At 42.3% G+C, this 27607-nt stretch overlaps 2 protein-coding genes across 6 annotated transcripts; one reads left to right on the top strand and one right to left on the bottom strand.

The window, feature by feature from the left end:
- The first annotated feature begins 8087 nt into the window (after positions 1-8087).
- Positions 8088-27044, top strand: zgc:162698 (Transmembrane protein 87A-like). Of its 5 annotated transcripts, none has more exons than XM_014214091.2 (21): positions 15593-16065; positions 16641-16713; positions 17041-17132; positions 17371-17490; positions 18041-18097; positions 18217-18273; positions 18438-18521; positions 20369-20507; positions 20601-20662; positions 20836-21019; positions 21295-21394; positions 21561-21654; positions 21911-21982; positions 23735-23843; positions 23980-24038; positions 24478-24581; positions 25010-25083; positions 25370-25431; positions 25552-25604; positions 25854-25884; positions 26221-27044. In XM_014214091.2, the coding sequence occupies exons 1-21, from the start codon at positions 15853-15855 to the stop codon at positions 26260-26262; spliced, it is 1881 nt and encodes a 626-aa protein (XP_014069566.1). In that variant the 5' UTR covers positions 15593-15852; the 3' UTR covers positions 26263-27044. The 5 variants fall into 5 exon arrangements, with proteins under 5 accessions (XP_045580351.1, XP_014069568.1, XP_014069566.1 ...); XM_014214092.2 differs by lacking the exon at positions 21911-21982 and adding an exon at positions 22895-22963 and having other exon boundaries at positions 20366-20507; XM_014214090.2 differs by having other exon boundaries at positions 20366-20507.
- Positions 11218-15544, bottom strand: LOC106612687 (calpain small subunit 1). Its single transcript, XM_014214096.2, has 11 exons — positions 15359-15544; positions 14980-15051; positions 14800-14836; positions 14508-14600; positions 13029-13086; positions 12691-12755; positions 12526-12594; positions 12172-12250; positions 11899-12015; positions 11736-11794; positions 11218-11593 (listed from the first exon to the last, which is right to left on the bottom strand). The coding sequence occupies exons 2-11, from the start codon at positions 15024-15026 to the stop codon at positions 11567-11569; spliced, it is 651 nt and encodes a 216-aa protein (XP_014069571.1). The 5' UTR covers positions 15027-15051; positions 15359-15544; the 3' UTR covers positions 11218-11566.
- Positions 27045-27607: the final 563 nt, after the last annotated feature.

Raw genomic sequence — 27607 nt, 5'->3', positions numbered from 1 at the left:
AATGGCCATACCTCTTTCGCGTCTTGGAAAAGTTTGGTTTAGGTACCGTTTTTGTAAATTTGATAAAATCACTCTACAAATCTCCTAAAGCTAGGATTGCTACCAATGGGATTACTTCCTCCTCTTTCCCTCTCTATAGGGGGAACAGACAAGGTTGCCCAATTAGCCCCCACCTCTTTGCCCTCGCCATCGAACCGTTGGCTGAGGCTATTAGATCGTGCCCGGACATACATGGCTTTGAGGTGGGCCCCCATACCCATAAACTATCACTCTTTGCGGACGACCTTATCTTATTTCTAACAAACCCAGAACACTCCCTCTCTCACTTGCAGATCCTACTACAGTGTTATAGCTCTTTCTCTGGATATAAGGTTAACTTCGATAAAAGCGAAATCTTACCGCTGTCTGTCTTTGACCATCATACCATCAAGCACAAGTTTCCTTTTTGATGGTCGCCTCTGGGCTTCACATATTTGGGCATAATGGTGGATGGTAACCTGAACAACCTCTATAAACTCAATCTGGCCGGCTTGTTGCAGAAGGTGGAGGGTGACCTGTGTAGGTGGATGGACTTGCCTCTCACCCTACTGGGTAGAATCAATGTGATTAAAATGAATATCCTGCCCAGATTTCTATATTTGTTTCAATCTCTCCCTATCCCTGTGCCCGCAGCATTCTTTTCCTCTCTTGACAAGCTGACCAGATGGTTTATCTGGCATGGCAAAACCCCGAGGGTTAGCCTGGACAAACTGACCCTGGATTACGGTCAAGGGGGCTTAAACCTCCCCAATTTTAGAATGTACTACTGGGCTGCTCAGTCTAGGTTTCTGGCTCAGAGGTTTGACAATGGTCCCTCCCCTCATGGTTGAACATTGAAAAGCTTGAGATGAATGATGACACGGGGGCAGAATTGTTTTACAAATGGGACAGAAAATCTATAAAAACCATCACAGACAACCCTTTAATCATACATTCTGTCCTGGCATGGTGTAAACTGCATGAGCTGTTCGGACGAGGGGGATTTCTCTCCCCTAAAACCCCTTTATGGAACAATAGATTGATCCCTATGTTTTTCCAGAATAGTAACTTTAGACCATGGTCTGATAAGGGGATCACTCTTCTGGAACACTGTTATGAGGAGGGAGTTCTTATGTTTTTTGAACAGCTGAAACAGAAATACCACTTGTCTAACAGGGACTTCTTTAGCTACCTACAACTACGAGACTTTATTAGGGTGACTCTCAAGGGACAATGGAACCTACCTAAGATGTCACCTATTGAACAATTCTGCCATGCAGACCAACCACTATTCAAGACCATTTCCCGTGTTTACGATGCTCTAATGTCAGTACTAACACTGCCTGAGCTAGATAAACCCCGACTTAGATGGGAAAAAGATCTGGGTATTGATCTTGATGAGGGCCTATGGAGTGACCTATGCAGGGATGGTGTTACATCCACATTGAACTCCAGATACAGATTGATCCAGTTTAATTTCCTCCATCAGCTCTATATCACCCCATCTAGACTGCACAAGTTCAATCCTGATATCTCCTCCCTATGTTTTAGATGTGGCTCAGATGAAGGAACATTCCTCCATTCCACTTGGCAGTGTTCAAAACTACACGGTTTCTGGCAGGGGGTATGAGATACCATATCCTCAATCCACGGGGTTGCATTCCCTTTAGACCCCGATGTCTGCCTACTGGGTAACTATACTAACACCAATCTTAGGCAAAGTCATACTATAAAGCTAACAGAAATATTGCTAGCGATTGCCAAGAAATGTATTGCCTTGAAATGGAAATCGGATTCCCCCCTACCAGTGGCAATGTGGCTATCGGAAGTTAATAGTTGTATCCCACTGGAGAAAATCACTTACTGCTTGAGGAATAAGTTAAAGACATTTTACAAAATTTGGCAACCTTTTATTGACTATATGGAGAATCTCCCCCCACACCACATTGATTGAATCTCTATATAATTCTTATATAATGTTTCACACGTAATGTATAATATGTAGCTTACAGCAGGTGACCATATGAATCAATGTCTCATTATTATTATTATTATTAATATTTATTTTATTATGATTTATGTATCATGTATATTTTTTATGTATTATGTATGCCCGTATATATATTTTTTATTACGCTCGTCTGTTACCGTCACTTTGTCCTTTGTTGTCTAACATATTTTCACTTTTGTTTTGAATGTTCTTAATTGGAAAATGCAAAAATAAAATATATATATATATTTTTTTTTAAATACTTATTTACATATTCATAAGAGGACCCAAATGACATTTAGCTACAATTGATAAAATGCTGAGTAGTTACATTTCATTTTTAAGTAAAACTTCTTCAGTGCTCTTCCATATCACTCCTCATCCTCAGCAATGCTGTTCACAGCCAAGGCATTCCAGAACTGCCTTGGCAGGCATCAGAGGACACAGCTTGGTGATTATGTCCATCTTCTTGGACTCTTCTATCCTGTGTACGTAGTGTCGAGGGTGTCTCTAGAGTGACTTTCTACATGATAAATTCATGCTCTGTGAAGTCCTTTTCTTCATGGGAGACTTTGTAGACGAGCCTCCTGGATCCACGCCTCAACTGGATCTCAGCCATCTCTGCTAGCTTTGGTGCTGCTGCCTTCTTCAGCTTGACAATGGAATGGCCAGCTTTCCATGGCAGGATGTTTTCCTTTTTCATTTCTACCACCTCCACCTTGCCGTAGTCGTACACTACACCTCCAGGTCAAGCTTTAATTTCCTGTTCCACGCCATGGTGGAAACTGTCTGCACTCATGAAGGTGTGTCCTGGCTCGAAGAACTTGTGGGTGATGTCCTCCATCAAAGTTGAGTCAGCATTGACAACACTCACCAGTGATATTAGGAGGCACCTGCTTTTTTTGTTGAAGTGCAGTTATCCACATCTCTCCCTCTCCAGTGCTGTTACGTAAGATGAAGTAATCTCCTCTGCCCTCCGACCAGCTATTCCTTCATGCCATACCACTGAGATTGTTTTCTTCTTTTGAGACTTCTTTCCAATGTTGGCGAATGTCTCATGACAACGATTCTTGTGAACAATGCTGTTTTCACACCTGGCATGCGAGGGAGCATGATGACTTTTTGCATATTAACACTCCTCACAGACCAGTCCTCAGGCCAATCTTTCTGTGCATCTGTAACGTGGGTCGTATAATGGGGACCAAGGTGCGGCGTGTAGAGTGCTCATATTTACTTTAATGATAACACTTATACCAAAAACAACAAAACGACAGCCAACAGTTCCGTCAGGCGATACTCACAAAATGGAAAACAACTACCCACAAAACCCCATAGACAAACCTCAACTTAAATATGATCTCCAATTAGAGACAACACGAACCAGCTGCCTCTAATTGGAGCTCATCCAAAACTCAACCTAGAAATAGAAAAACAAGAACAAAACAGACTGCCCACCCATATCACACCGTGACCTAACTAACCAAAGAAAAAAACAGCTCTCATAGGTCAGAGCGTGACAGCATCAGCCTGATAGTGGCTTCTGCTCTGCCCTGCAGACTTCTTATGTTCCTCATATTTCCTACATCGCATGCAGTTGGTGATGGTGAATTCAGGTGCCGCATGGCTGTTGTCTTGGCAGGCTTGGGTTTCCATGGCCTCATTCTCCCTGTGCTCCATCTTCAGATGATGACCCTGCACCAAACAGAGCTCGCACTCCTCCTCTCCAAGCTTCACAAAGCTGATGTTCCTTCCCTTTACCGCCTTGCGATAGATTTCGTAACCGCAGCTGGCATCTTTGTTCTTCTCCTTGTAGTCATTATGCATGAACCGAATCTTGACGTAACTAGGGAGGTAGAGGCGACGTGGGGCATGCTCTCGTCTGTAGTGGCTGGTTTGGGGATGGAAGGACTCAATGTGTTGCAGGATTGGATTCATGTTCAATTTGCTCGCTGACACTTTCTTTCCCCTCTGATCCTTTGGTGGAATCAGTTTGGTGGTGATTGACTTGCCCATCATCGTGACAATCAGCCTGTCATTTTTGGGGTGGTAGCCCAATGTTGTCAGAAAAAAACACTTTGCATACCTGTTGTGCAGAACCGCTCAGGTTTGGAAGATGGTACAGAAACGAACTGCTGCGTCGACTGTCAGCACCAACAGTGATATTTTTCTTAGATTGCTGTGCCACAGTGCAACACCAGTCATGGCGCTTCATGGCTGTCATGAGTTTCCTCAACCCCTTCCTTGAGTCCCGCCAGACCACTTCCAACATTGCTGAAGGGGTTAGGGGAGCAAGTAAGAGTAGCAGTGGCAGGGAGAGGAGGAGCAGCATTGGCAGCAACAGGAATCAAATCAAATGTATTTATAAAGCCCTTCTTACATCCACTGATATCTCAAAGTGCTGTACAGAAACCCAGCCTAAAACCCCAAACAGCAAGCAATGCAGGTGTAGAAGCACGGAAGAGGAGAAGCAGGAGTAGCAGCGGCAGGAGGAGGAGAAATAGGAGCAGCAGCAGGAGGAGGAGGAGCGGTGGAGAAGCCGCAGCATCAGAGTGAGGATAGTGATGGTGAGGGACGTGGTCAACCACAAGCAACTCAGTGCTCCCTCCCAGTTCTGAGCCACAAGCCTCTGTCAAGAGACGAGTCCCACCCCAGAAACCAATGACTCTTTTCGAGAAATGGGGTCCTTGTAGCAAGGAAGGCATTGGAGGGTCAACCATCAACACCACCCACCCAGGACCCTATCCAGGCCCCTCTGGATGAGGACAAGCTTATTTAAAAAAAAATATATATATATATATATTTTTAAAGCTTACTCCCATCCATGAAAAGGCTGACCATTGTCAAAAAAGCAGCCGTCAGGTTCCACATCCATAGGATAATTTATTAAGCAGAGGCCAAGTAGGACTGTGTGTGTGTGTGTGTGTGTGTGTGTGTGTCTGCCACCCGACTATATAAACTTCCGAAATTAAATCTTAAGAATCAATGATTTGAATGTTTACTGAAGGGAATGGTTACAGAAGCAATGTTAGTTTAATGTAACGCTTGGCTACCTCGTGGTGATCACTCACTGTCTGAAATGTTCATTAAGGATAAAAGGATACAATTATTGCACTGTAATACACTATAACCTGTTACAAGTTTTTATGCCATTTTTTTGCAGTCTTCAATGCACATCTGGTGTGCATTATAAAAACAGATGGGGAACTGATGGAGGATACAGACATCTATGTTGACACTAATGGAGAACTTACCTGCGAGTGGTCACTATCTGAGGGAGCTCAGGGAGCAGCACCTCGGTTTCCCCAGAGCAACGGGGAGGCTGAACGAGCCTTTCAGACGGTCAAAAACCTGCTGAGGAAGGCTGCTGATCCATATCTGGCATTGCTCGCCTACAGATCCACACCTCTGATACAGTTCAGCAGAACTTCTTATGGGGCATCGCCTACGCACACTACCTTACCTACTGATTGATTCTGGGTTCTGACTCCTAAAACTTGGAATAGTGTTAATTATCAGGTATCCCATTGAAACATTGAGTGCTATGGTCTAGAGGGTTTACACCAGAAGTGAATGGTTATCTGTAGGAGGAAGGTAAATGGTGGGTGCAATTAAGCTTGGAATGTACTGAGTGTAGGAAAAATGATCACATGTGGCAGGCACTGATAAGGGGAGAAAGCCATGGATTAGTGATGGATGGGGTCGAGGTCACATCACATTAAGGGAGAAGTAACAGTTTATTTTCCGTATTACTTAATTTCCTGCCTAGCAATAAAGATGTAATGTTTAGCAAGAAGGAGACTCCACCCCAAATTGGGGTATATATACCACCACTGGTAGAACCATGTCTTTGTCTGTTCAGCTGTTCCATCCTTTGGGATGAATTAACTTGGTTTAAACTTTCATAGTGTCCGTCGAGTTCTTACTCTGATATTCAGAACCTAACACTACCTTTCCAGCTACATTGGAACCAGTACTTCCAGACCTCAGGAGAGTTAACACTGTTTCAATGGCGCTCGCCATTTGTACCAAGCGCTCCTGCTTGGTTGACACTAGTTACCACAGCCACAAATCTAAAACGGGCTATATCGTAAACATTTATGAAAATAAAAATGTATGTTTTGTCCTAACGTAAGGTTAGGGTTAGGCATAATGTTGGAAGTGTTGTTAAAGTCAGGGTTAGGTTTCAAATCAGATTTTAAGAAGATAACCCCCTCCTGTTTCTACAGTTTAGACATAATTATGACTTTGTGGCTGTGTTAACTAGTGACCACCCTCCTGCTTGGGTCCTTGGTCTGACGTCATCACGTAGGCGGTCTTCTGTGGACACCAAACGGGAGAAAACGTTTTCAACTGGGGAACGAAAATTAAAGTTCACACAGTCTAGCTTCTTCTTTTTCAAACGCTTTCCCTCGTTCCAGACATCAACATTCCATGCAATTTGTAGGCTAGGCAAATAGGTCTATAGTCTGAATGGAAAAATGCCATTCTAACTAACATTTATTAGGGCATGAAATCGCATGACATTTTTTGTTTGTTAAATAGCATAAGTAAATCACTGAACATTAGGCCTACAGTGTAGGTTACTTTACGAAGACACGGACTACTTCTGTAGGTTTATACTGTTTAATATAAAGTGATAAAGGGCTTTTATTGAACACACATGCTGGCTAAAACATCCTTATAGGTTCCCGCCTTCACCCCGTGACCTCCTTGCTCCCTATGTTACTGCTCAACATTAAACCACATCTCCCTTTCTGGACAACAAAGGGTAGTCTACCTTTGTCTCAGGAGGTCATAAGGGGTTATTCTGCCCATGTAAAACAGGCCTGTTCCAAGTCTGGCTTTTTAACTAAAGCTCAGTATCAAGTGAACATTTAAAGCAAACTATTTCTCTTGAACTGTCCCCAGCACTATAAACTTTTATACAAGTTACTTTCAGTCACTCAAAAATCAAGTCTCTGGTTTTATCACTTCTCTGCCTGATCTCGTTCTCACAGAGGCAGGTGTGACCTGACAGTACATAGAGGTAGACACCTGAGTCTGCCTGGGAAGGGTAGGCATGTCCTCCTAAGGTAGTTACAACTGTTGGCTGTTTTTACAGTTGGTCTTTGAAGCAGGCATACTGAGGGTGCCTTGTGGCCTGCTGATAAGGTAATAGCGGGGAATGCGATGTGCAGATGTCACTGAGCCCTGTGCTTTTGCTTCAGTGATCCACACATTGTCTCCTGGTGACAGTCTGGAAAGGTCTCTCACCCGATGTCTCTTGTCGTAGCATTTTGCATCCATCAACTTCTTCTTTCTTTCCTTGAGTTTAATTAAATGACGGGGCACTTGACAAAAGTGCTATTTTTATTCGTTTTAATTAACTTTACACGCCGGTTACATGCAGTGTCAGAGCCGGGGAAATGGATCTTAAACGTCAACAGTGTCTTGTGCGTATCATCATGGGCTACCAAAACATAATCGGCATATACTTAGAGCTCGTTTAGAACATTCTTGATTTAGCCAGATTAATCTATTTCAATAGTTGATATGCTGTCGCAATCTACAGAAGGTGGCATTGAGACAACATTTGCCTTTCTTTAGTTTTACGCCCTATGCACCATTCTGGAAAGGTCTGTAACAACAATGTAACAGCTTCCACTATATTATAAACAATGTAACACTATCGTTCTGTCTTGATTAGGCCTGCCAAAGTATCCTTATTCTTGTACCATATCGGGTTTTGCAATGGGGTTGTGTTTCACGTCTAAACAATACAAGTAATCTAATCCATTCATTCATAGCCCACCTGCCCTCATGTCTAGCTATATTCCTTATTAGAATATCATATTGCAGGAACATGATTGCCCCTTCCTATGACTAGTATTGTAGGATGGTATTCTGTCAGTGCAGGATATTTGTATGATAGCATTACTGTATACAATACGCTACTTTATTGTGTATACAGTAAGAGCATGGGAAAACCTGTTGGGGGAGGAAGTAGTAGCCTCTGGCCCTGACTCTGGCCCTCAGACAGGAACAGATCTGGTGAGAGCTCTGTGACTAAGTTGTTTTCATAACATGTCTACTGTTTCAGGGTTGACGGAACACTGTGACCCTCCGGTAAAACTCAACATCTCCTGGTACCTAAGGAGCTCCCGCTGCTTCGACGAGGTGTTCGGTCTCGACGTGAGTTCCTCTCTCATTTTGAAACTAACTGCACTCTGAATGGGCTATTTCAAGCTGGTCATTCACACTGTACCTGTTGTATTCCATAAACTCCAGCATTTCCCTTTTTTTAGCTAGTTCCTTGTTGTCAATTTAACAACAGGCAATGAAAGATTTTGGGTCTCGATAGGGAGCGAAGTGTCATTCATGTTTTCCTTTTTTCAGCTAGTTTCATGTTCTCAATTTAACAACCGGCAATAGTGTCTTGATGGGGGGCGCGGTGTCATTCATGTTTTATGATTTGTTTTATGACTGCATAGACAGTGTGGTTTGTGCAAATACTTATTAAGTTTATCATACCTGTTTGATTTGCAGCCTCTGCAGGCAGGGAGCTACTTCAGGATGACAGCTATGAAACATGAAGGAGGAAGTGGGTTCTATGTGTTCTATCAGTACCCTGCCATTGAGTGCAAACTGACCATGACCCTCATTGAGGTACAGTATGTGGCAATAGAGGGTCTCATAAGAAAGCATGGTGGCACATTATTTTACAGTACCTTACAGAAATATCCCAGCATTTACATGGTAACATTTTATTTACATAGTAAAGCCAGACTACAGCAATGCTACATAATGCAATATTCAGAGCTACATGTCTGGTTTTGTGAGATTAACACATTAATGTCCTATGCGTTACTTCTTTGTTTCTAAATAACAGCACTTCACTAGTAGCTAACTTCCTATTAAATGGCAGGTAGAGCCAGTGGAATCAGTACAGTGAAATAAAGTGTGGGAAAAAGCATACTGCAAATACCACAACCTCATTATATGTTCCACCTCACTCTTTCATGTTGTCTTCCTGAGTTTGTTTGTTCACTAAAGTGTGACCTGAATATAGCAGCTTGTAACTGATCATTAGGAAGGGTTTGTAATTCTGAGTAAGTATTTTCGTATACAATGCCGCTCATGGCGAGGCTATGTTATGGAGGTGTTCATTGCGTATCATTGTCTAATGGTTGCTACTCTGCTTTGTTTTCTGTAACAGTTCTCTCTCAACAAATTTGAGGAGCCGACTAGGCTTACTGAGCCAGTTCACGAACAGGTCAGTGGGCTAAAGCAAGACAGGTTTTGCATACAAATCCTTCTATATACATTAATCTTTTATTAAAAATTAGATACAGATCTGTTTTTGTTAGAGAAGTTGACAATAGAGCATGCGTGTGCGTATAGTAACACAGTAATTCACCAAGGTGTCATTTGAATGACTGTCTCTGGGATGAGGAAAGAAGCACCGAGGAGGTAAATCAACAACTCAAACACCCTCTGATATCATAATCAAATATACTGAGCAAAAATATTAATGCAACATGTAAAGTGTTGGTCCCACGTTTCATGAGCTTAAATAAAAGATCCCAGAAATGTTACATATACACAAAAAGCTTATTTCTCAGAAATTGTGTGCACAGATTTGTTCACATCCCTGTAAGTGAGCATTTCTCTTTTGCCAAGATAATCCATCCACCGGACAGGTGTGGCATATCAAGAAGCTGATTAAACAGCATGATCATTACACTTGTGTATCTTGTGCTGGGAACAATAAAAAAGGCCACTTTAAAATGTGCCTTTTGTCACACAACACAATGCAATAGATATCTCAAGTTAAAGGAGGGTGCAATTGGAATGCTGACTGCAGGAATGTCCACCAGAGCTGTTGACAGAGAATTAAATGTTAATTTCTCTACCATAAGCCGCCTCCAACGTCATTTTAGAGAATTTGGCAGTATGTCCATCCGATGGGTGGGCCTATGCCCTCCCAGTTCCATCCATGGCTGTGCCCATGCCCTCCCAGTCCCATCCATGGCTGTGCCTCTGCCCAGCCTAATGATTTAATTTCAATTGACTGATTTCCTTATATGAACTGTAACTCAGTACAATCGTTGAAAGTGTCGCATGTTGCGTTTATATTTTTGTTCACTATAAATAGATTAACAGTGTTGATGCGGTGGGTCAAGCTTAGAATTAGCACTCAAAACTTAAGCCTACATCTATAAAGTGATAAACCCAGTTAAAGGTAAGTTTAGAGGGGAATTTAACTTATGAGTGGTCGGGTTTGCCTCGACTTTGCCCACCAATCTTTATGAACAGAGCACATCCGTCACCTGTTTGTTCATTGATCGACCCGGTCCCTCAGCATCATCGTTGAGATTTATGGTCTTTCAAGGTCCGCTCTGTCCCCAGTCGATGACATGCCCCGATCACCATCTGCTCACCCAATTCGTGGCCCTTTCCTTGAACAGCCGCTCTCTCGTTGCTCTCACATCATCAGTCGCTGTTCACTGTGCTTTTCCTTTTTTCCCATGCAGTGTGTAAATTAAGTTAACAGGCAGCCAAGATTTGGCTATTAGTCGGCAGAGGTGGAAGTCAAGAGTGGTGCTGATGAATAACTCAAATGTTTTGGTCACACACACGTGGTTAGCAGATGTTATTGCGAGTGTAGTGAAATGGTTGTGGTTTTAATTCTGACAGTGCAGCAATATCTAACAATTCCACAACTACCTAATACATACCTAAGGAATGGAATAAGAATATATAAATATTTAGATGTGCAATGATAGTGGCATAGGCAAGATGCAATAAAATACAGTATATACATATGAGATCAGTGATGCAAGATATGTAAACATTAAAGTTACTAGTGATACATTTATTAAAGTGGCCAATGATTTCAAGTCTGTATGTAGGCAGCAGCCTCTCTGTGTTAGTGATGGCTGTTTAACAGTCTGATGACCTTGATAGAAGCTGTTTAAGTCCCAGCTTTGATGCACCTGTACTGACCTCGCCTTCTGGGTGGTAGTGGAGGGAACAGGCAGTGGCTCGGGTGGTTGTTGTCCTTGATAACTGAATAACAATCAACTTTATTATTGACCTGGTTTTCAAAAATCAGTCAAATAACCACAATACAACAAAAAGATTCAAGTAATCTTCAAACATATGAGAGGTCAATTCTTTAATAAGCAAAAGCAGAAAATGTAGAAATGGTAAGGAGACGGCTACAAGTATTGCATAATATTGTCCCTTTATTGAGCACTAGAATATATATATTACATAGCAGTATGGAATGTTTGACCAAAAATATGTTGCCAGAAAAAAAGGAAAACAAAACTGAACTACCTTTCTATATATTTTTTTCCCATTTGGCCTAATGGAGAGAAAGTAGATTTGTGCTTTCCCGGTGTTGCTGCAAATGCTGCCATCTAGTGATTAATGTAATTAACATTCATGACTGACCGACACGAATGTCTGCAAACAATAATAACAATGGTACTTTGAAATAAAAATCTTAATGAGAGAGAGAGATGAATGAATGAACAAATGAATGCAGACTTTTTGTAGGCTTTCCCTGATGCTTTATGAGTGCATGGTCAACTGAAGCCACTGGGGAGAAAGCAAAACACAATAAGAGGTGTGGTTATTTAGGTTTAATTTCAGTGCATATATCCAGTCATTAATCTTAAAAATGGTCCCTAAACCTAAACACACCGTTTAAATGCAGAGGAAATAGTGAAAACTAATATACCTCCTGGATGTTGACTTTGATCCTTCCATTATTATCTTTGTCCAGAGTCTTGAAGGCTCCTGGAAATGCACAAAACACTATTACTGAAGGGTAATGAAAAGTAAATAGTCTGAAAACAAGAACATAATCGGACTGAGCAGGGGAGTATTGAGGATTCACTTACGACACATGGCGTCCAGTCTGACCAAGCACCCAATGAAGTTGTCAAAGTCCATGTTGCCCTGTTCGTCACTGTACCTGCGGACAATCAACTGGAATAGTTGGTCGTTGAGAGGGAAGCCTGCACACGGACATAACAGGAGAGAGACGCCAATGAGACCAAACACATATGCAGGGGGAAAAAAGCTAGCTTTCATCAGCTGTTTGATGTTATAAAGCCCTTATGATAAAGAAATATGCAATTCCATGTTCCGGTTGTCATGATTTCTAAGCCCACATGCAGATTTGAAGGCAGCGGACAGCTCTCGTGAGGAGATGACCCCTGAGCAGTCTGCGTCACTTGATATGTAGATGCCCTGCAACAGAGCGGAAATAAGGTTACACCGCAGAGGTCAAAGTTGGCAGCACCTTTTATTAAGAGTATTAACGTGACCTTTATAAAACAACATTCTTACAGTAGTGGAGTAAGAGGACTATTGGAAGTTGTATGGGGTGTTATATGAATGCCTTGCAAATACATGTAAATCATTTGTAATTCAAGGCAAACGTTTCACAAAAATGCCCATGATTTAACACAATTGTTAATACAGTGCCGATTGTCAAAAAATGGAACAAGAGAACTGAAATTCACCTGCCATTTCTTGATGTTGTTCCATAAAAACTTGAACTCATGGAAACCTAGCTTTCCTGTGCTGTCGCTCTGTGTCCTCAGGGTTAAGGTAAAACGTAATATCAACTACTCTGACAGTATAGTGTAGTCCTCCATCCTAATACAAACATTGATGTGGAAGGATACGTCCATGACAGCCACCATGCCCCTGCATGACTCGATGCTAAAGCCGTCAGTCTTCAGGTCACTACCTGAAATTAACACAGACCACTGCTTCAATACAACAAAGTAAACCATTCCATGGAACCAGTCTTGTGCTTAGACTCCATTATGTGCAACAGGTATCTAGATATGAGTAAAATGTGTGTGTGTACATACAGAGAGCACATAGATACAAAAAGGCATGCATAGACATGCTGTCGAACAAAAAGGTACATGCACACAGAGGTATAAATACTATAAAGAATACAATGACAAGTGTACTGTAGACACAAGCATGGTGTGTGTGTAAGAATAGGACTCACATTTGCCAATGATCCTGTTGAGGATGTTCATCAGTTCAGTGGGGCTCACCTCCATGTCCTATAATACACAGATACACAAGTAAATCTTCATACACTGTATATGCCTACATGTATTTGGGTCACAACTCAGCTCACAAAAGGACACTGAAACAACTTGTTTTTTGGTTATTTTTCATTTTACCTTTATTTAACTAGGCAAGTCAGTTAAGAACAAATTCTTATTTACAATGATGGCCTAGGAACAGTAGGTTAACTGCCTTGTTCAGGGGCAGAACGACAGATTTTTATCATGAAGTAATAAATTATAAGTAATTTCCACAGGTGTTTTATGGGTCCAATCATGGACCAAATACATAGTTCTCTCTGTATTTGTGTGTTTACGTGACATATCAGAACAACCAAAGTGATGGTAACAACTTCATAACATTGGCAGATACATTTGCAGCAGGTACAGTATGTTTTTAGGTTTCATTCCATATGCATCTTGTGTTCCCTCCCCTTATGAGTAAGGCCTCAATGAGGTCAGCTAGTCATCAATTTAAAGTCAATCGTTACCAGCTGACTGTACCAGTAGAACATGTATCCACCCCTATCTATTATTCACACAATCTACACCCCCACACAAAACTAACCAGGCAGGAGAGCTGCCCTGTCAGACAATGGTAGGAGGCACATAGAAGGAACCAGTCCAGCTTCCTGTCCGTGGAATAAACCAGGGTTGGGTTGTCAACAGAACTCCACCACTGTCTGATCCAACAGCAGTGAATCGTTGTGAGCATAGCTGTAGAGAAGGGGATTGTCTGTGGAGCCCTGGGCTTAAATCACCATAACCAATGGGCTGGAATCAATGATTTAAGCCAACCGGAGCTCTTTACTGTACTCTTCCAAAAGGCTTCTATTGGTTGGCAGCAGTGCATGACAGACAGCACAGTTGAAGCCTCAAATTCACCACGTCTGGATAGCTGGATGAATCACATTCTGAAGACTGGCTCCAGATGAAGCAGGGTGAATGGGTGGAGGGAAGGGTTTGGAATGCAAACAAGACTTAACTGGGATACAGGGTTTCACTGATTGTGCCAGCGTACCATCAGCCAATAAATGAAATACCATCCATGCCATGGATATTTGGCTGCGCCTACTTCAAAAGATGATTCACTAAACCACTAACGGTGGGTTAATGTCAATTATTTTAACAACTGTGTGTTGTCCTTGTGGAAATCCACATAATGAAACAGCCTCTTTAAAACATTCAACAAGAGGCCTAATTATACAATGACACACGTAAAGCACTGTATTTGATGGCCAAAAGCCTAAGATGAATATCTCTCAATGACTCAGTTAGAAACAAGCATGAGAGGCATTGTCGACTTGACTTATCTGGCCTGTTCTCTGAACAGGATAGGAAAGGGCAGTAGGTTCAGATGTGAATAGATATGAGAGTAGTAGAAGGACACATGTTGAAAAACAATAAGTACTTACATCCCCAGCGAGTTGCTGGAACACCTTGCGAAACTGTCTCTCCTCGTCATTTTCATTCTGCTCTGCGTAGGCCAGAGGTCTGCGTGGTGGGGGCTAGGACACAAACACAGACCAGGTTCTGTTAGCACTGACACACATCCCACTTCACTGCAGTCTGGCATGCAAGCCAACACACACCAAGAGCTGTGGCTAATTTGTTCAAAAGAGTAGTGTTTACTTCTAAAACGTTCATAACACTATGATGTTCTTAACTTGTTATGAAAGAAAATAGGTGCTAAAAGGTTTTACTCACAGGATCTGATGGCACAAATTGACTGGGGTCGATGTTGCTGTTGGAGAATACAAGGACCCATTTGTATTTAATAAAAACTGTGTGCAAAGTCATGAATGAAGTCAGTGTGATGACTGTGTGTGTGGGGGTGTGTGTGTCAAAACGAGTTTTGTTAGTGCCGACAGAACCTGTTGTGCCTACCTCACAACATCCAGGATGCCACCAATGAGTTTTTTGGCCAGAAACATCTTGATGAGGAACAGCGGGGAAAATCTACAAAAGTCAAGAGAGAAAAAAATGATAAGAGTTCGATCATCAAACATCTGATCGATTAAACAAAAAGGCGACAACAGAGAAAGCAAAATATAATACAGTATGTCCGGCTGAAATAAATATGCTATTGGTTTTGGTGTTCCCTCTGAAAACTTTTCTCACTGGCCTGTATTGGCAAGCAGCACAAACAGTATAACCTCAGCAGCAGATGTCAAAAGTGACGAAGAAGTCAAAACAAACAAACGTGAAACAGTCAGATAAACGTATGAAGGAAATCTGATTGCCTTAAATTGAGAAGAATACTTACAGGGACCAAATGCTTCGCTGAAGTCGGCAGAGACTGACGTGATGGCACTCCTATTGGGTACAAAAAACTGTTTTGCAAGGAGTTATTTTTTCAATGCATCATCACTCCACACCCCTGCGCAGTAGAGAAGTGCGCACCATCGGGAGAAACAGGTCGGGAATGACTCTCGGGTCCTATAACCCGTAGCGCGATGTCAAGAATGACTATCATTTCCCTATTGATGATATTACGGATGAGACTTATTCTGAACATTTTAAGGACACTTTTATTATGTTTGATTCACATAGATTTAACATAATGATGAAATGAGGGTACATCGGCTTAATGTTCAGTGCATTAACTGATGCTGTTTTACAAACATTTTTCATGTAGGATTTCATGCCATATTAAATGTTAGCTAGAATGGAATTTTTCCATGCAATGTAGATGTCTGAAACGAGGGGAAACGTTTGAAGAAGTGGTCTTCCGTTTGGTGTCAACGGAAGACCGCCTACATGGTTATGTCAGACCAAGGACCGAATCAGGAAGCAGGAGCAGGAGCGACGTTGTCGTGTGGCTGCTTCCTGGTACAAATGGCGAGCGCCATGAAAACAGGGTTATTGAAATGGGACTTGACAAAAGTGCTATTCTTATTAATTTGTATTCACTTTACACGCCCGTTAAATGCAGTGTCAGAGCCGGGTAAATGGACCTTGAACGTCAACAGTGTAAGTTGTCTTGTGCGTATAATATCATGCTATCAAAGCATTATCTGTAGCCTAGATACGCTATGATATCTTGTTTAAGAACATTGTTTAGTTCAGCCAGGTTAAACTATTTCAACAGTTGATATACTGTCGCAATATACGGAAGGAATTGAGACAACACTTGCCTCAGTTTTACGTACCATGCACCGTTCTGGTGATTACACCAATATAACATTGTAACCGCGCCCACTGTATTATAAACAATGTAACACTGTATCATTCTCACTTGATTAGGCCGGCCAAATGATCCGTATCGGTGTTAGTCAATATGGTGTTGTCGGTGTTAGTCAATTTGGTGTTGTAACTAGTCAATACAAGTATTAATAAGTGATCCGATCCATTGATTCATAGACTACTTGCCCCTGGGCAAATATTACATATTGGCACACCATCACGCCTACCTACATATCTTAATGAACTATTCAGTTATTTTGTTCAGCTCATTTAAAACACAACAGGTTTTTTAATCAGAATATTGACTATCTAAATGTTGCAGTACTCAGATGTTTGACATTTTGTCACCGCTTGTGTTACAGGAAACTACAAAGAAGCAGAGCTTTTTCCTCTTCACCAAGACAATGTTTAACAATACTGGCATTCAGCTGAAATGTAAGTAGGCCATAACCTCGCTTATGTTCTGCAAGTTAGGATAAAACTCAGTTATTTACTGAATCTTATAGAATATCATATTGCAGGAACATGATTGCCCCTTCCTATGACTAGTATTGTAGGATGGTATTCTGTCAGTGCAGGATATTTGTATGATAGCATTACTGTATACAATACGCTACTTTATTGTGTATACAGTAAGAGCATGGGAAAACCTGTTGGGGGAGGAAGTAGTAGCCTCTGGCCCTGACTCTGGCCCTCAGACAGGAACAGATCTGGTGAGAGCTCTGTGACTAAGTTGTTTTCATAACATGTCTACTGTTTCAGGGTTGACGGAACACTGTGACCCTCCGGTAAAACTCAACATCTCCTGGTACCTAAGGAGCTCCCGCTGCTTCGACGAGGTGTTCGGTCTCGACGTGAGTTCCTCTCTCTCATTTGGAAACTAACTGCACTCTGAATGGGCTATTTCAAGCTGGACTAACTGTACCTGTTGTATTCCATAAACTCTCCAGCTTTTCCTTTTAACAACCGCCAATAGTGTCTTGATAGTGGGGGCACGGTGTCATTCATGTTTTATGATTTGTTTTATGACTGCATAGACAGTGTGGTTTGTGCAAATACTTATTAAGTTTATCATACCTGTTTGATTTGCAGCCTCTGCAGGCAGGGAGCTACTTCAGGATGACAGATGTGAAACAGGAAGGAGGAAGTGGGTTCTATGTGTTCCATCAGTACCCTGCCATTGAGTGCAAACAGACCATGACCCACATTGAGGTACAGTATGTGGCAATGGAGGGTCTCATAAGAAAGCATGGTGGCACATTATTTTACAGTACCTTACAGAAATATCCCAGCATTTACATGGTAACATTTTATTTACATAGTAAAGCCAGACTACAGCAATGCTACATAATGCAATATTCAGAGCTACATGTCTGGTTTTGTGAGATTAACACATTAATGTCCTATGCGTTACTTCTTTGTTTCTAAATAACAGCACTTCACTAGTAGCTAACTTCCTATTAAATGGCAGGTAGAGCCAGTGGAATCAGTACAGTGAAATAAAGTGTGGGAAAAAGCATACTGCAAATACCACAACCTCATTATATGTTCCACCTCACTCTTTCATGTTGTCTTCCTGAGTTTGTTTGTTCACTAAAGTGTGACCTGAATATAGCAGCTTGTAACTGATCATTAGGAAGGGTTTGTAATTCTGAGTAAGTATTTTCGTATACAATGCCGCTCATGGCGAGGCTATGTTATGGAGGTGTTCATGGCGTATCATTGTCTAATGGTTGCTACTCTGCTTTGTTTTCTGTAACAGTTCTCTCTCAACAAATTTGAGGAGCCGACTAGGCTTACTGAACCAGTTCACGAACAGGTCAGTGGGCTAAAACAAGACAGGTTTTGCATACAAATAGAGCATGCAGGTGCATATAGTAACACAGTAATTCACCAAGGTGTCATTTGAATGACTGTCTCTGTATCCCCCGGTTTTAGCCTGTCACTGACAAGGACCAAGAGGTGAGGAAAAGGAGCAATGAGGATCCAAAGGAGGTAAATCCACAATTCAAACACAATCTGATATCATAATGAAATATATACAACATGTATGAAAATGTACTGTAGATGCATTTGAATAAGGCAAGTGGGTGCTGTGATTTCCCAGTCTAGCAAAAGGCTTCCATTTCAGGTGAATCACTATATTTGATCTCTTTTAGGCACTTGAGAAAAATGCCTCAGTCAAAGTAGAGGCAACTGTGGCCACAGGGAACGCCCCAGCCCCCGCTGCAAAGAAAGAAGTGGTGAGTGTTTCCTTGTCCCGTAAGAGCCAGATATGTATGGCTTACATACCTGTTGGCTAAACAAACAGTGTGCCTGGATATTGATACACGTACACACTTTCTTTCATTGTCTTACTTCATTTCTTGTACCGCAGGGAAAACATTTGTTCAGCTAGCTATTTCCTAATGTTCTTTGACTCATCTGCCTGTTTCTCCAAGACATAGAGATCCTATCATGTTACTCTATGCTCCTAAACTCCCCAGCACCACTTTCAGGGATGCAAACTAGTCACCTTTTGGCGAAATTCGCAGTTTTGAATCCAAAATATGTGACTTACGTGGTTCGTGTAGATCCGATGAGAAAAGTTTTGTGTGGGGGGGTGGTGTTGGATCACTACTGGCTGTAAGCGAACGAGTGATGCGCGTTTGGAGCAGTACTGGCTGTATCCAAGGCTCAGCCAATCGTTCACATAACAACAGAATGCAGCGCAGCACCCGACTGAAGAAAGACGAGACAACCAATTTACTAGTTACAGCATCAGGGCGCACTGTGGAAAGTCCGTTTGCAAGTTAGAGCAGCGCGTCCCCTGAACGATAACGAAGAGGTAACTTTAGGTGAGAAGCCTGACCACGGAGACAGGGGTGAGAAGGTGATGAAGCAGTACTTCATGAGCTGTAACTGAAAAACAACTGGCATTTGGAACGTTTTGAGGTGAGGGAGAAGGTGTGGTGGAACAAGTATTATCATTGTTAAGTATCTTGCTAGCTAGATCGAGTTCTCCGTTAGCTAGCCAGAGAAATGTTGAGCAACATTATCTGATCAAATAATTGAGTTTATGGTGTGAAAATGTGCTTGCTAATAAAGTCAGACAATTAACGTTAGCTAGCTAACATTAGTAACCTAACCAATTCGCTGTAGTATTAACTGGTACACCACTCTTTGCCGTTCCTCAAGTTATAACGCGTTAGTTGCTTACTGGACCCTGGTAAATGTGGGAAATGTTAACTAGTAACTAGCTAACGAACTAACCACTATCTATCAACTAATGTTTTCCCTCTACAGAATGTGGATAATTTTCAGAATGAGAGAATTAGGTGTAAATGTGGCGTTGCTTGTTAAACAAGTGGATTCAGGGATCAAGTGTAGCTGGGCTCTTTAGCTGGATGCCACTATAGAGGTGAAAGGAACACCACACTTTCCCTCTTTCTCACCTTAGCTGGCACATTGTAGAACAGATGTCCACAGTCAGAAAGTGTACAATGTAAAAATATGCAGTGTAGCCCAAAGATATTGTTTATGTTGTGTTGAACATGACAGTAGCGTGTGTGTGTGTGTGTGTGTGTGTGTGTGTGTGTGTGTGTGTGTGTGTGAGAAAGTGAGGGAGGATTATACTTTTTTTTACTCAGTAAATGTTATTTTTGCACACATGTAGCCTTGTGCACTTGATCGATGTCTATAGTGGCCACTATAATAGAGCAAAAATAGAATACCTGTTTGTTTCATTCTATTTCTACATTAAAATATTTTTTTCCCAAGTGCAATATTTAGATGTGGGGTCACAAGCCTTCTATTATAAAGGCTGTCATGGCTAACTGCAATATTAGTGTATTGTTTTTTCTCACGACTTGAGTGTCATTTGCAGTAAAGTCTAGACAACAAATAACATTGGATTGCTTTCTTTACATTTTTTAGCTGTGAGTTAGGTTCACATTAACCACTTTTTTTTATTTTACACACAGAGACTGATCATGTAGATAATATTCTTTGTTGTTTAATTAGTTAAAACCTGCATTTCCCCCGAGCAGGGAATTTTTTGGCATGTTTCAGTGCAACAAAAAAAAAGTCACGTTTTTTGGGTCCTCAGCAGTTTGCATCCCAGAAATTTGATGCAGTGGCCCAGACCTGGGATGATGGCCCTTACATGTTCATCGTCCACATCCAAGAGATCAAGCAGAAGAGCAGCGCCGCCACTGACTCTGTCCCAACACAGAACTGGGACATCCAACGTAAGGATCTCCACCACTCACATGAGTCCAATACATCAAAACTACATTAGCTAATAGGCTATTATTACTGTTATGTTCTTCACCCCCCTGCAGTGCAAGTCAGTATGAAAGGACCCCATGACTACATCTCAGCTTCAGAATGGCCTCTTATGATCGTAAGTCAATTCTGCCATGATAAGTTGTCTACATGGAAAACACTCTATATTACAGCTTCATTACATGTAGTATGATACATAGCATCTAAGCTGTGGTCCTGTAGAACATAGCTTATCAGACAATACAGACTCTCTAGTTCCTTGCCAGCTCACCTAACTATCCCCTTTTGCAGTTCTACATGGTGATGTGTATCATCTATGTGTTGCTGGGCCTTCTGTGGTTGGGCCTGTCAGCCTGCTACTGGCGAGAGCTGCTCAGGATCCAGTTCTGGATCGGCGGGGTCATCTTCCTGGGCATGCTGGAGAAGGCCGTGTACTACGCCGAGTTCCAGAGCATCCGCTACGATGGCCTCTCAGGTCAGGAGGCAGAGAGACACACCCGTACAGGGTTTTTCTGTACGGGTAGAAAAAAAACATATTTGTCTGTACTGGGCCTTTTAAGGGAGTCTATGTGTGGTTTAAGTGCACATTTTTCATGGACATACCTAAGCACACATCTATGGTTTTCTAGCTAAATCCTCCTGGTGGGCATGGTTGGAATTGGGTAAGACGCAGTAGATCCTAATGTGGTGCCAAAAGTGCTGTAGTACTCTTTTAATAAGCATTACTTGTGTTCCGTGTCTTCCCAACAGTCCAGGGGGCAGTAGTGTTTGCGGAGGTCCTATCAGCAGTGAAGAGGACCCTGGCCCGTGTGCTCGTCATCATCGCCAGTCTTGGTTATGGAATTGTCAAGTGAGTCAGTCCCTTCATAACAGGTCAAGAAGACAATGGAGAGTGTTAAACTCTATTGCCAATTCTCTCTCTCGCTCCCTCTCTCTTTCTCTCTCGCTGTCTATTTCTGTCTGTCTCTCACTCTCTCTCTGCCTGCCTGCCTGTCTCTCTCGTTCTCTCTCCCTAGGCCAAGGCTTGGTGCATTGTTACACAGGGTGGTTGGGGTGGGACTGCTCTACCTTGTATTCTCCATTGTCGAGGGAATCCTGAGGGTCAATTCGGTAAGTCTGGTCTCTCTCCTTTCTGATCAATATGCTACCTCAGTATTCCCCCAAAATATATAGTCCACCTGCACTAGCTGTAACTAGACTCTTCAACCATGTTGGTAAGTTTTCGATATGGAGCTAAACCAAACAATGCCATGATGCCCATTGTTGAATATCTTCATCTTTGGTCAAAGGATGCCAGGAATCTTGTGTGTAGTAGTAGTAGTAGTATTGTCATTCCACTGTCAGTGTTTGCCTGTCTTTCTCACAGGGTCAAGGGGGCAGTAGCAGACTACTGTGTGACATTGTTCTGGCGCTCACTGACTCGTGCGTTGTGTGGTGGATATCCTTTTGGAGTGGTCAGACATCAGGCCATCAGTCTGCCTGTCTGCCAGTCAGCGTGTTAGTCTAGTAGTCACTGTATGCATCAGTCCTGTCTGCCAGTCAGCTGTTAGTCTAGTAGTCACTGTATGCATCAGTCTGCCTGTCTGCCAGTCAGCGTGTTAGTCTAGTAGTCACTGTATGCATCAGTCTGCCTGTCTGCCAGTCAGCGTGTTAGTCTAGTAGTCACTGTATGCATCAGTCTGCCTGTCTGCCAGTCACGTGTTAGTCTAGTAGTCACTGTATGCATCAGTCTGCCTGTCTGCCAGTCAGCGTGTTAGTCTAGTAGTCACTGTATGCATCAGTCTGCCTGTCTGCCAGTCAGCGTGTTAGTCTAGTAGTCACTGTATGCATCAGTCTGCCTGTCTGCCAGTCAGCGTGTTAGTCTAGTAGTCACTGTATGCATCAGTCTGCCTGTCTGCCAGTCAGCGTGTTAGTCTAGTAGTCACTGTATGCATCAGTCTGCCTGTCTGCCAGTCAGCGTGTTAGTCTAGTAGTCACTGTATGCATCAGTCTGCCTGTCTGCCAGTCAGCGTGTTAGTCTAGTAGTCACTGTACGTAGATAGTCTGTCAGTATTAAGAGCTCTTTTTTTCACACTCTTTTTTTCCCCTCCTTTCTCTGGGCATGCTTGTATTGAGTTGTGTTTCTAAGCTTACTCCGATATCCTCCTCCCTTTAACCAGTGTCTCTCATAATTGATCAAACCAGTTTTATTCCAACCCTCTTTGAGTGGCAGTTTGGTTCTACACCTTTTTGGTGTTTATCTATCTGCATGGCTGCCTGAAGAGTATGTGATGGTGATCCCTCCCTCTGTCACTCCCTCCTTTCCTGCTGCCCCGCTGTGTGTTTCCGTTCCCCTCTCTGTCCCTTTCAGGCTGAAGATGATCTGGTGCTGCTGGCTGCCATTCCTTTGGCTGTGCTCGACACTACCCTCTGCTGGTGGATATCCTGTACTGTACCTCTCTGCACAACTCTCCCTCCCCCTCTGCCTTCCTCTCCCAGCACTCTCACTTCTTGTAATCCCTGTGTGCGCCAGTGCCTTGGTGGTAGTTGGTTTTAGCCCTTCTCCTTCTATTTTCGCCTGCCTTTGTATCAAAGAAGGGAATAACCCAGAAGGGAATATTTCCAGAAAATATGCTGCGCCTCACAAAGAATCATTTAGACATCAGAGGGAGCCATAGTCCCTTGGATTAATGACATTTTTAATTACAGGGCCACATATCAAGGCTATCAATAACTTCATTTAGAAGAGCTCGGAGGCACTGCTGACTTTTGACAAATGTATTATTTTATTCTCACCGACGATCATTTTCTCCTGCAGTTTGACAGAACAGTGTTTTAGTGGATTCAGTTAGTTAGCCAGAAAACCAGTTAGTATAGTGATGACTAAGACCATAGCAGGTTTTTCCAGCTGTGCTTAACCTGGCTATAGAGGGCAGAGGGGAGCTCAACTCCTCCTGAGTAATGAGATAATGGCTGACTATCCTCAGACACTTACACCCTTACAACCCGATTAGCTTGGGGTTACGTTAGGGTATATCAGCTCAGTTGACAAGGTAGGCAAACTCTTCTGTGTTGGTTATGTTGACAGTCAATGAGAGAAGACTGGTATTATTGGGTAAACTGTTTCTGTTGAGAATTGTATTTCAAAGGTGGGCTGTTTGTTAGTGGGGTGTGTCCTGGGGTTATGTTGGAGTCCTTGACAGCCAATCACATCTTTATCAGCCTGGCCCAGACCATGAAGCTCCTTCGCCTCCGAAGAAACGTGGTCAAGCTCTCCTTGTATCGCCACTTTACCAACACCCTCATATTCGCCGTTATTGGTAAGGAGCTGTCTGCGGCTGTGCTACTGCAACCACTTAACAGAGACATTTCCTGCATTATGTACTATACCCCCGGTGTGCCCATGATTACAAGCATTCACTAATATATTTGGCCTGTCACTGTTTTACTCTGCAGCCTCAGTCATTTTCATTATCTGGACGACAAAGACCTTCAAGTTTTCAAAGTGCCAGTCGGTGAGTAGTGTTTGTTTACTACGTTACTTAATAAGCCACGGGTGTCCGACATACGGCCCACATCCAGCCCGCGTGCGGCTTCACTAAAAATAACAATCAAACTAAATATACTTAAAAATGTCTAAAATCGAAACTGGGTAGAAAGGATAATGGACGTACATTCATAAAGTTTCTTGACTTTGTCCAGCTCGCTAACAATCACTGAAATGAAAGCTAGACAGTCAGGGAGCATCGAAAAGGATATTTTCTCACACATTTTGACAGGGTGGAAATGTAACCAATTTCCTGTGCGGCCCTCTGGACCTCGTTGGTAGACCAAATCCGAGAGGCTAGCGTACATACACACAGTTGACCTCTAGTGAACTGGTATTTGGCATTCGGAAGATCATCTTTCTCTTCCTGTCTCTCTCTTATTCACTCTCTCTGCTTATCTCTCTAGGACTGGAAGGAGCTGTGGATAGAAGATGCCTTCTGGCGGTTCCTCTTCTCCACCATCCTTCTGGTCATCATGTTCCTGTGGAGGCCTTCGGCCAACAACCAGAGGTTAGAGGTCACAGCTAAACAGTTCAACAAATCAACACACGGCCAAGATCCTCTCAACCCTGTCACAAACCAAAGTCGTGTTTGATTTCGAATCTAGGGATTGAGGCACTGGCTAGGATCCTTCAGTATGTCGCCAGAGACATCTGTGGCAAAGTTAGGTTCAGTTCAGGACATAAAATTGCAGTCGTATGGAGAAATCCGATGTCCAAATCAACTGTAATGAATTGAGATGGAGTTGAGCCGAAGTGGACCATGTTGTCGAACGTTGCCAATAGGAATCCCATGAATAGAGCCGACGTGATTCCTTATTCTGTATGTCAGAGAAGAATGTTTGTTCTACGTAGCATATTTCTATCTGAACGTTCCAACAACGTTGTGTCCTGTTGAACATGCCCCTGATCTGTGATGTCATGTCCTGTTCCCCTTAGATATGCCTTCAGCCCCCTAGGGGACGATGAGAGTGACGACGAGGAAAAGGAACAGCTGATGAACGATACATTTGGTAAGGGTCACTGCTGTATTAGGCTGTTTTGGTGTTTCACTCATAGGAACACAAGTTGGTGCTGCGTATGGTTAATTGGAGGAGGAAATACAGTATCATACTCTATGGCTTGATACTTAGCTAGAGCTCTTTGGCCTAGTTGTGACACTTCCATAGTGTATTGATAGTCTATGGGATGAATGTACCTTGGTTTTCTCCCCCAGCAACCATTTTGGATAGAACGCAATTTGACTCGGCAACAGTAATCTGTGATTCTGATCCTGTCCTAATTTTGTGTACTTCCCAGAGGGGGTGAAGATGAGGGGTCTGAAGTCCGAGACAAATGGAACAGCCAAGCCCAACAAAGTGGTAAGGGCCTTCTCCATACCACAGGGTACCACCCATGCTAAGAATACAGGATATAAATGACATTTTATGTCTCAGAGAAAGTTGTCTTGGTGATAGGAAATGCTTTTTTCCCTCCCCCAGGATGAGGATCTGAAATGGGTCGAAGAGAATATCCCCTCTTCAATGGCAGATGTGTAAGTGCAAACAAATTGAAGTTGCAGAAATGTTAGTAACATTAACCATTATTGACAGTGATAGTCTAATCACTTTGACTAGAAATGCATTTCATGGTGGTTATTACATAGTAATTACATTGAAACGCTCAAGTTATGAAATCTGTTTACATTCTATGACGATGTGTGAAACAAGCACAGAAAGGATAGTTGATTTTCTGATGAGAAGACGACGTAAATGAATCGAACATGTTTTCCTTTCTGTCCCAGTGCACTCCCACCTCTACTGGACTCTGATGAGGTAAGACAAGGTGTTATTCCTGGTGTGAACTGCAGGGGGTGCCAGCTCCATGCTTATTAAAGAGCAGTAGCTCGTCATGTTTACATCAGCCTGTTTATACCTCCACCCTGTTTTCTTTCTGGCTTGAACAATGAGAGGTTGCGGAAGGGTGGTATTTTGGTGGAGCTTTTTCTGTCTTGCTTTTTCTTCACCCCCACATCAAATAAAGCTAGTAGGACTATCGATGCAAGGGATATTTTCCGATGATTATTATTTCATATTTTAGAGAAGATGACAAGATAACACTCCTGTCCCTTTTGGAAAGTCATTCCAACTATGCCGTTATTTCCCCCACAGGAGACCATAACAACCAAATTTGAGATGTCCAAAATGGAATAGACGCAGGGAGACGATGCGTACTGCAGACAGAGACAGTGCAGCACGTTGGACAACCCTACGTCTGTGTATGAAGGATATTGTTATCCTTCCTTATGAGCTTTGTAAGCAGCGGTTGTAAATACGATGGGATAAACTATGACGTAATGAGCAGACTACTTTTCTTTCTTTTTTTTGTATGCCTTTTTATTTATATTTTCATGGATGTTTTTATTATCATTTTTTTTAGATTCTTTACTACAAATGGTATCTTGCCTTTCACTGTTTACGTAGCTAAAGTGCAGAATGTGATTTCCGCAATGTTCTTCCTCCAATATGCAGCACAATATCCCTTACAACTCTCCCCACACACACTCATTCTTTTGATCTCTTTGACTGTCTGTCTCTTTTTCTCTCTCACTGTTACACACACTACACTACAGTCCCTGGTTCACCCTTTTCTTTCGTTCCTCTACAAAAATGCCCATTAGTGACATCTCACTGTTCTGTTTCTCATACAGCAGCCTTTTAAAGAGGGACTTATCTAAGCGGGGTAATTCTCCAGACATAGTCAATACACAGTGGACTTGGCTGAGGGCAGGGCAGCATCACTGCAGGACTGTTTTATTATGTCTGTTCCCACTGATAACAACCAACTATCTGGTCAACACATCCAATAATGATGGTGTTTTCCTTACAGCTGCCACTTTGTATTAGTTGTTATATTGCCAAAAATACCTTTAAGTCATATTGTGAGCTTTTGTTTGTTAATAAATGAACCGCTAACACGCATATGAAAACAACAATATCACCTTTATTTGTCCTGATTGATTGATTTGTCATTTGGCAGAACCGGAATGTAATGATCCATGTCATGAACACCTTTAGGTGAACGAGGTCTACATTCCTTGGATGGCTGTGGCTTGTGGGTAACATCCCATGTCAATGATGCCACCCTGTATTTGTCTGTCACTGGAAGTTATCATTTTATGCACATTCCGTGTATGTTTAGCTAGCCAATAACGTCACATAACATGTAGCTATTATCTTGGATTAATATCTGTTATAATATGCTCTGTCTGTCATCTCTCTAATAACTTAATCCCAGAGATTTAGTTTTTACAGACAACAGTATGGTGGTGATTTCATGGATAGTGCTGTAACAAGCGCATTTACAGAACGGTAAGAGACATGTCCCTCAACTGCCAGGGCAGTGACAGACTAGCAGACATGACTTTCTGAAACAAGTAATTTACTCTGAGTGAGCACATCACTTGACGCTATTCAATGTGAAATTGAAGTACTCCAGCTAATACATAATGTACAAATCTGCTATTAGGTAAAAGGATGTAGGATTATCATAATAGAG

This window comes from Salmo salar, chromosome ssa09 (assembly GCF_905237065.1).
Source record: "Salmo salar chromosome ssa09, Ssal_v3.1, whole genome shotgun sequence".
Lineage (NCBI taxonomy): Eukaryota > Metazoa > Chordata > Actinopteri > Salmoniformes > Salmonidae > Salmo > Salmo salar.
The sequence above is the reverse complement of the archived record's forward strand: the minus strand, read 5'-3'. Positions and strand labels throughout refer to the sequence as shown.

Excerpts from the sequence above, each read along its gene's own strand:
- zgc:162698 (XM_014214090.2), top strand. The coding sequence starts at position 15,853 with ATGGTTATGTCAGACCAAGGACCGAATCAGGAAGCAGGAGCAGGAGCG. Across the intron at positions 20,663-20,835 it reads CAGAATGGCCTCTTATGATC|TTCTACATGGTGATGTGTAT; the intron begins GTAAGTCAATTC and ends CCCCTTTTGCAG. Across the intron at positions 21,020-21,294 it reads CCGCTACGATGGCCTCTCAG|TCCAGGGGGCAGTAGTGTTT; the intron begins GTCAGGAGGCAG and ends TCTTCCCAACAG.
- LOC106612687 (XM_014214096.2), bottom strand. The coding sequence starts at position 15,026 with ATGTTTCTGGCCAAAAAACTCATTGGTGGCATCCTGGATGTTGTGAG. Across the intron at positions 12,756-13,028 it reads CAACAGGATCATTGGCAAAT|GTAGTGACCTGAAGACTGAC; the intron begins GTGAGTCCTATT and ends TGTTAATTTCAG. Across the intron at positions 12,595-12,690 it reads GCATGGTGGCTGTCATGGAC|AGCGACAGCACAGGAAAGCT; the intron begins GTATCCTTCCAC and ends CTGAGGACACAG.